This window comes from Clarias gariepinus, chromosome 6 (assembly GCF_024256425.1).
Source record: "Clarias gariepinus isolate MV-2021 ecotype Netherlands chromosome 6, CGAR_prim_01v2, whole genome shotgun sequence".
Taxonomy (NCBI): Eukaryota; Metazoa; Chordata; class Actinopteri; order Siluriformes; family Clariidae; genus Clarias; species Clarias gariepinus.
In genome coordinates, this window is record NC_071105.1 from 39,127,822 (window position 1) to 39,137,349 (window position 9,528).

At 40.2% G+C, this 9,528-nt stretch overlaps 1 protein-coding gene across 1 annotated transcript; it reads left to right on the forward strand.

Annotated features, from left to right (window-relative positions):
* The first annotated feature begins 5,954 nt into the window (after positions 1–5,954).
* On the forward strand, positions 5,955–9,010 carry LOC128527150 (endonuclease domain-containing 1 protein-like). The gene is made up of 3 exons (XM_053499470.1): positions 5,955–6,037; positions 7,357–7,766; positions 7,879–9,010. The coding sequence occupies exons 2-3, from the start codon at positions 7,458–7,460 to the stop codon at positions 8,428–8,430; spliced, it is 861 nt and encodes a 286-aa protein (XP_053355445.1). The 5' UTR covers positions 5,955–6,037; positions 7,357–7,457; the 3' UTR covers positions 8,431–9,010.
* Positions 9,011–9,528: the final 518 nt, after the last annotated feature.

The window sequence follows — 9,528 nt, forward strand, 5'->3', positions numbered from 1 at the left end:
TGTTGACAGTCGGCTGTCTACATCTCCTTTGGCCGTGGCCTGGATGATGTTGGACACATCCTTGTCAAACTGCATCCACTCGCTCCTCTTGCTGGCTGGGGGCCACCTAATCCGCTGCTGTGGAGTTACTTTGCTTGGATTATGGGTCCGAGGTACGTGGAGGGACTTGGCTCTGTGGGTTGCCTCCTGGCCGGGCTCCTCCTGCGTCTCACCAGGTACAAGACCTGTGCATTGTACCTCCTTCTCTTTCTCCAAGCATTTCATTCTGGTCTGATGGATTTTTAGGCCACGTTGATTCTTGCACAGCTTTCCGCAAATGCATGTTATGTTCATCATTTGTCCGTTCGCGTGGGTCATCACCATGTGGTCCGTCCGATTGGAGATCTCATCCTCCCCCCCTCTCGGGACCTCCTGGGGGTATTTCATTGTAGGGCTTTCCGTAGCTTGTTCGGGTTCTCTCTCACAAAAGATACAGGTTGGGTTGCTAACCCATGCTGTCCCAGATGCCGTCTTTCCGTGCTGCCAACTGTCTCTCCAGTGGTTGACCAAACTGTTCTTGGTTGTCACCTATTCTATTCCTAGGAGTCACTGGCTGTGCCAGACACTAATTATTTTTTGAAACATCTCCTGGATGCACTGGGACGCATCATCAGTGATGTTTTCCTGAGGTCATCGAGTGTTTCGGGTCTCGCAACATCATACACCCTTACCCAGTCGACCCAGCCGGGGGTGATCAGGCCCCAACTTGCGTCCCAGTAGCAGCCCACGGATCTGCCCTTTTTATCCAAAGCCACCGTGTGGCCTTCTCAGCGGCTTCACTTGCAGACTTAATGGCCCTCTTCTTTGCTGCTCCTATGATGCCCAGGCGGCTCAGAACCTTGCACAGTGATCTTCCTGCAAATCCCCTGCAGCCTACCTCTATGGGCTTGTAGAAGGTCCTCCAGCCTCCCTCCTTGCACTCCTCCACCAGTTCCTGGTACTTAGCCCTCTTCCTCTTGTTGGCCTCCTCAATGTTTTCCTCCCAGGGCACTGTCAACTCCAATATGATCAGCTGTTTTGAAGACTGAGAGGTTATAATCATATCTGGCCGAAGGGTTGTTATTGCAATGTGCTGGGGGAACTTCAGCTGTTTCCCCAGATCCACCTGCAGCTGCCAGTCAGATGCGGTGTGGAGCAGGCCTGTTGTCATCTGTTCGTGTGCCCTGGGTTTTTCCCCAGCTTTAACAAAGGATATTACCTTCTTCTGAGCATGTCGTTTTTTGCTGGAGCTGATGGCTGAGGCTAGACTCCCAGCAACTGCCTTGAGCACCTGGTCATGGCGCCACCAATAGCGGCCGTCCGCCAGAGCCTTCACGCAGCCACTAAGGAGGTGTTCCAAAGAACCTCTGCCAGAGCACAGAGGGCAGGTGGGTGTCTCACTTTTTCCCCACACATGGAGGTTCGCTGGGCTTGGTAGGGCATCATAGACGGACTGCACCAGGAAGCGGACCCGCTGGAAGTCTGGCTGCAAGATGTTTGCCCAGGTAATCCTTCGCTGCAGTACACTCTCCCACCTCGTCCACGCTCCCTGTTGCCGTAGTCCCATTGCCCTACTCACTCGCTCTTCCTCCACACCCGCTCTAACTTCTTCCTGGATCAGATGGTGTCTTTCCTTTCCTCGGGTCTGGCTGATGAGGGTCTTTGGGAAGTAGCCCAAACCTGCTCTACCTGTTGTCACAGTGCCCAGCAGTGCCTTCTGTCTTAGGCGCGACTCTGCCAGCTCCACTGCTTCCCCAGCCCTCCACTTCCTTCCTGTCCTCACCTCAATACCAGCTGCTGACACCTTGCAGTCCTTTGAGTCCCTATACTGTAGGGCCTCGCTGGTGCGTGCCACCATAAACTCTTCTTTGAGGCCACTAAGAGGCAGCTGCAGAATGTTGCTTGTTCCATACAGGGCAGCGCTGGTGAGGCTGCGAGGAAGGCCCAGCCACTTTCGAAGAAAGCTGCTGATTCTTCTCTCTAGGGTCTCAACTGCTGTCATTGGGACTGCATAAATCAGCAGAGGCCACAGAATGCGGGGTAGTATTGAATGCTGGTAGATCCAGGCTTTGAACCTACCAGGCAATCCAGACTTGTCTACCTTGGTGAGCCAGGTGCCAAGCTCTAAACTGGCCTTCTGGATGGCTGCTGAACCCTTCAGGCTGGAGTTGAACAGTTTTCCCAAGCTCTTGATGGGTTGCTCTGTGATGGTTGGGATGACAATTCCTGAGATGGAAAAACGGAACTTGTCGATCACCTTCCCCTTCTTCAGCACCATGGACCTTGATTTGGAAGGCTTAAAACTCATCCTTGTCCAGCTGATGATTCTTTCGAGCCCTTGTAAGTTCCACCTGCACCCTGGTACTGATGTTGTTGTTACTGTGAGGTCATCCATATAGGCTCTAATGGGGGGTTGTCGCACACCAGACTTAGTCAGAGGCCCTTTGCACTCCACCTCGGCTCAAGAACCATATAGATCAAATAATATACATAGTATGTAACAGACCAGCAATGAGCATACAGTGAGAGTAAATGATTACATATCAAATGGTAGTTTTTTTTTTTTTGCTGTTTTATTTTCTGAGCAGACTGATGTCCTTTTAACACCTGCTGGATGATGCTGGGGATCAGTATCTGTTGGCCAATGCTCTCCTGTTGAAAGTGACAAACACCAACAGACTCAAACAGATCTGCAAGACAAGTCTTTGGACAGTGGTAGGAAACCCACCCAGCATGGGGAGAACATACAAACTCCATGCACACAGACAGGAATCGAGCCTGGCCATATGAAGCTGAATGATGGGTTATCCACAGGATGCTGATGGAGCTCCTGGCAGACTTGGCAGCAACGCATTTTAACACCTTGTTCAGTCTAAGTAGAAATGTGAAACAAGTCCAGATCAGTCTCTTTGAGCTTCCATGGACTGCTGACTCTAACCTTTATGTGGCTTTCTAATAATGTTATGTATATAACAATGTATTGATAACAGCAGGTCCCTCCTGGCCTAAAATTCTCTATTTAAATCTAAAAATTAAATGAAAATAGCTTCATTCAGTTAATGGTGATTAAACTCTAAACACGAAATACTTTGTTACAGTATCATGAAAAAGTATTTGCCCCCTCCTGACTTTTTATTTCTTCGCATATTCATTACACTTAAATGATTGAGATTATAAAACAAATTTTCATATTAAACAAAGATAACCTAAGTATCTACAAAATGCAGTTTTTAAATAATGATTTCATTTAATAAGGGAAAAACGCTGTCCAAACCTACCTGGCACTATGTGAAAAAGTAATTATCCCCACTGCTACATCATGAATGAACTGTGATTTTTGAAAAGTTTAATTGTACTTGCCACATCCAGACCTAACTACCTGCAGACATGTTAAATCAAGAATACACCCAAATAGAACCTGTCTGACAAAGTGAAGCATACTAAATGATCTACCAAAGAAACATGATTCAAGGAAAATTAAAGAGCAGATGAGAAACAAAGTAATTGACATGTACCAGTCTATAAAGGGTTATCAAGCCATGTCTAAGGCTTTGAGACTCATGAGAACGTGAAGAAAACTTGGAAGTGGTGAACCTTCCCAGGAGTGACTGGTCTACCAAAATGACTCAATAGTACAACAACGACTTATCTAGGAGCTCATAAAAGAAACATGGCATCCAAGGGAGAGTTCCAAGGTGAAAGCCATTGCTGACTAAAAAACACAAAGGCTCAGGTCACATTTATGAAACCATGAATTCTTCTCTCTACTAGAAAACCCTGAAGAAAAACATCCAGCCATCAGTTTGTGACCTCAAGCGCACTTTGATTATGCAGAGGAACAATCATCCAAAACACATCAGTTAATCTACCTCTGAATGGCAAAACAGGTTAGGAGCAAAGGAAATGGCATAACACAGACATGGAAAATTCACAGAAAGTAACCAAACAAGCTAGGAGCTAACATAAGGGTTAACCAAACCAGGAGACAAGGAGAATTCATGACAAGGTAACTCAACAAATGCACGAAAACCCGAGAAACCAAACACAAGACTATTTATAAGGAAACTAATTAGCTACCTAGGTTCAGGTGAGCGCTCCAATCACCTGACCGAGGTGCATTCTGGGAAAAAGAGTTCAAAACAGAAAACCAAGGAACCACAAAATGGAGTTTCTGTGCATGGCTCCCTCTGCTGGTATCCCGTGACACTCACTCACTCACTCATCATCTGTACCGCCTTATCCTGTATTCAGGGTCGAGGTAACAAATATGCAAAAAAAATAAGTAATCAGGAAGAGGCAAATACTTTTTCATGGTACTGTACTCCTCATCATCTGATGCACAACTTGTTGCAGCTGCTTTCACACTCAGTGCACATGTTTCAGATAACTCTACAGGAAGTTAACTTTTTTCAGTCTTGTTGGTTTACACTGTCAGATGGAAAATATATCTTTATACTGTATATCTTACTCAATATTATATTCATTTGTATTTTATCTGGGTTAATAAGAATTAAAGATAAATTCTAGAGCAAAGCTAGACTAGTTAGTTATTACTAGTTTAAGGTTGACTTGAGTCATATTGATCATGTCATTACAGTGGCATCTGTCAGAAGGTGGGATATATTAGACAGAAAGAAAAAATCAGTCCATGAAGTTGTTGTGTTGTACACAGGAAAAATGCCCAAGTGTAAGGATACTGTACAAGTGACTATGACAAAGGCCAAATTGTCATGTCTTTGTGACTGAGTCAGAGCAACTCCAAAACTGCAGCTCCTATAGGATGTCCCTGGAATGACCTACTAAAATGCTTCAAGGACAGACAACAGGTGAACTGGTGACTGGGTCATGGTCTGCTTGAATACTCAAGATGATGGGGGCTTCTGTCAAACAATTTCATCAGTTTACCAGTCCTCTGACTGACCTGGGAGCATCAGATCTCCAGTTGACAGAGTTGTGTCAATGGGCTTTTGGGCAGGTGAAACTGTACTTTCTGGTGGCCCTTACTTACATCCTCATACTGGGAACCCTGTTGTCCCAGGTGATGGAAGATAATAAACACCCAGGGTTGTATATAAGCTGCATTCTCCCAACTTTATTATTTTACAATTACTTGAAATTATTGCATGTTAAAAACAAGTGTATTACAATATACTGTGCAGAATCACTTCATCGCATAACTGAGATTAGAGTCTTCATAAAACCACTGAGCTGTTTAACTTTTAAGAAGTTGTTAGATGATTCTCTTTAGTGAAATGTTTTCTCAGCACAGTGGATAGTATATAACTTGTAGGTTTTAGTGTGACAAAAAAAAATACACCATCGGAAAATCACACCAATGGTTTTCTGAAGCTGTGTAAAGATCACATGGTGCTTGTTGAGGTCTGGAACTGTGAACTGATAGCTGAAGACTTTAGACCTTCAACAGTGTAAATAATTATTAGCTGTGAACTTCAGTAATAATCTATTGCAGGTTGATATGATGCTTTCTTTAGTCTTCTTTCTCTAATAAACTCTTGTTTTCTGTGTAAGTATGGGATTAAACACAACACTATGTGCTATCACAAAAAAAAAAAATCCACAACATGTTTGGTAAAGTGAAGGTAAAGTGAAGTTACTTATTGTACATAACAGCATGTCCTCAAGTACACACTTGATGATATGCTGTTTTTTTTTTTTGTTAGTTTGTTTGTTTTTCAAGATTTTTTTAAATTTATTTATTAACACATCACAAAATGTTAGCAGTGTATGTTTACATTTAATGCTGTAAATGATGATGATTTAACTTTATTTCCTTGGGACTCTGAGAAAGTAGACAGTGCCAATGTGTAACAAAAGAACAAGTGTTTTTTCTTAACCACCACTACACCACGTGACAAGTGTATATGACAGAGGTGGTATAAAAGACTAGTATCTAAGACAGAAGAGCGAGAGACCAGCCTGTTCTTCCACAGATAAAGATCTCCTCCTGCAATCATTTTAACTTATACTGAAATTCAACATCAAGTTCCGGCAGCTTGTGGTGAGAAACTGTCTCGCTCTCTTGTAAACTTGTAAACTTTGTGTGACAGGAAAATAAATCTAAAAAAAAAAAAAAGAGAGATACTTGAAAGAGATTACAGTTAGAAAACCTTTGTTTTTCCAACAAAATGTTTAGAATCCTAATTATTATATAATAATAATTATTATTATTTGATCCAATATATTTAATATACCTTCATGTTGCAATTCGTTAAACTAATTTTAGAAAGGATTTTTTTAACTGTTACTTTCTCTATTTAGAATGTAAATAATTTTTTATAAATTAACTTAAGACAGTTAACATGTAGTTGTGTAGTAAAGGATTTGAATAAAAAGTATGTAATGATGCATGCTCTAAATATAACTGCGCTATGAAGGGGCACTACAGGCATGACATTAGTGCACAAATTGATGTTTATTTCACCACTGGTTAGATCACACTAAACCTTAAATGAGAGAGAGAGAGAGAGAGAGAGAGAGAGAGAGAGAAAGAATTATAATAATTCAATTACAATCGTCAAAAAAACTCTTTTAATAAAGTGCAAGGAAAGAATTATTGTGCCATTTTTGTTTTAAAAAAATATTTATTCATTTTTAAATTAGGAATCAATTATTTATGAAAGTCATTCATTACTTTTAATATTTTTTAATCTGAAGGTCAGATGCTATACACAAAGACTATTATCTAAAGATCGATTTGACTTCTGATATTTAAAAAATATGTATTTGATGCTGACGTTCAAAATTTTGTTTCATTCCTGAGTAATAAAATGGTGCTATACAGTATACAGTAAACAAGAACCTGAACACCTATTTTCCGTGGTTAAGAGCATGAAGAAGAGAGAGAGAGAGAGGGAGAGAGAGAAAACGAATGCTTAAGCATCCAGGCAGTGAGAAAATAAAAACGAAAATGTTAGGTGTTACAGTAGATGATCGAAAAAAAAAACGGAAACGTAATTCAACAAACGGAAAATGGAAATCAGTCGGCGAAGTGACTGAGCCAAAACGTAAAAACAAAAGGCGTACTTAACTAGGGAAACATAAGATCAAAACCGGAAAAAATGCCTGTGTGGGCTGCCAGCGTGACAATTATATATTTATTTTATATAAAAATACCAAAATACTCATGCTAAATATGTTACAAAGTTTCAAAGAAAATACTAATTAAGATAAACCATGGTGTTAAAGAAATAAAATGTTTAATTTCTACTGTCAGGTTTCTTTAATCCGAATGTTTTTGATGATAAATAACATATAAATAGAGAGATTCAGGTGATGAATATGAGAATTTATTGGTGGTCCTGTTCCTCTCGTCCTCAGGTCAACTTCTGATCTGGTCACACACTCCTCACACACACCTCACACACTTCTCCAACACACTTCACACGGACTCCTCATACACTCCTCCACTGTGCATCAGGATGAAGCTCGTCGCTCTGGTGCTCCTGCTCTCTGCTTTCTCCTCAATGACCCTGACGGAGGTTGTGGAGAATATAAATGAGTGGAAGTCTAAGTGTCATGACTTCTTTATTCCAAACCCTAAAGATCAAAATGATGTCATCACCCCCACTGTTTTCAATACGCATAAAAAGATTTGTCAGAGCTGGAAAAACAAATACAGATTTGCCACCCTGTATGACACTGAGAGGAAGATTCCTGTTTACTCGGCCTACACGTTCGCACAGGAAGTGGAGACAAAACGCAAAAATTTTTGGAAATATGAACCTCAGGTGAGTCAGTATATTTAATTATTTTATTATTAATTTATTAACATATGCAGCCTTTAAATTTACATTTTCTTGAATGCAATATTTTATGCTATCTGTCTCTTCTCCATAACAGCTTGAAAATATTAGCGATCAGAAAGACATGAAAAACTTTCCAAGGAACAGAACGACCAATTTAATTCACCAGGCTACGAACTCGGATTATACAAACAGTGGGTATACTCGCGGTCATGTGTTTCCACGCTTCTATGCTGCTGATCAGGAGCAAGCAGATTCCACCTTCACTTTAACCAACATAGCTCCACAAAAGGAACAAAGCAACACAGAGTGGGAAAGGCAAGTGGAGCGACCAATGCAAAAAGAAATAATAAATAGTTGCAAGCCTGATCAAAAACGCAAGGCGTACATAGTGACCGGGGTTGTTCCAGGAAATAATTGGACGCCCACAGAAAAACAAAATAAAAAAGACAAAAAAAAAATTAACATTCCCAGTCATTTTTGGAGCGCTTTCTCCTGCAGAGACATTAATGAAAATCTCATCTCTGCGGCCTACATCGCTGAGCAAGACAAATTTGAAAGAAAGAAGATGAGTGTTATGGAGCTGAACAACAATCTAACTAACCTGTATAAAATAAATTTTTACGTCTTTGGGGAATTAAATTTCTAAAAAAAAAAAAAGAATAATTTGATGGTTAATGTTAAGGTTTAAGAGCCTAGCTTCTTCCTTTTTAACATGACATTTCTTTTTTTAGATCTTAAATTGCATAAAATGGCTTTGTTCAGGTAATGATAATTAAAACTTCTTCAGCAAGGACCTTTTAGGAACAAAATGTGCTATTATCATATTGCAGTAGAGTTTAATAAAAAGTGGTGCATTGATTAAGGGGGAAATTTTATTGTTATTATTATTATTTTTTTTATTTATTAATAATAATAATAATAATAATAATAATAATAATGTAGGGAATGTTTCATTTTTAATGTGTTTCATAATATTCGGTGTTTGCGTGTGTTTTCCTTGTTTGACTTCTTTGACATCAGCAAAACACATTCCTTAGTATAATCTATGTTCAGTGTCTTAAAACCTGCTGAAGGCTTATAAATGCAGAACTGTTCCCACGCTTAAGTTCTCCTCCATGTTATCTTTTAGAAACATTCCAGACCATCTGTACCCACTTCTGCACCCCTATTTTAAGTGCTTTCTGTGTGTGTGTGCATATATATATTCCTGTCTTCTCCAATAAACTTTAAACATCTCACTGAGAACTGACTTGTGTGTTTCATTGAGGGGTTCCCTGGATCCAGACGGGACAAGCAGAGTACAGGCTGAGCACTGAGGAGACAAAAAAGGGTCCACATTAATTCAATAAATCCTTACAAATAATAATAATAATAATAATAATAATAATAATAATAATAAACAGGCCACTATTGAGGAACATGCCCATCAAGTTTGTTTGTTTGTGTAGTGAACATCTGAACTTGCTATCGGTGTGCTGTGAGGTGTTGCAGGTGAGTCAGAAACAGTAAATATAAGTAATGTCACAACATTTACAGTATTTCCATCCATAATTTCTTTTCAAGATCTTGTACTGATGATGGAAGAGGTGGACCTCTGTGTAAAGCCTTCTCCAGCACGTCCCTCTGGGATTAATAAAGTTTCCTAAATCTTAAATTAAACCTTGAATCCCAAAGATTCTCAATAGGCTTAATGTCTGGAGTCTGTGATGGCTAATCCATATGTGAAAATGATGTCTCATTCTCC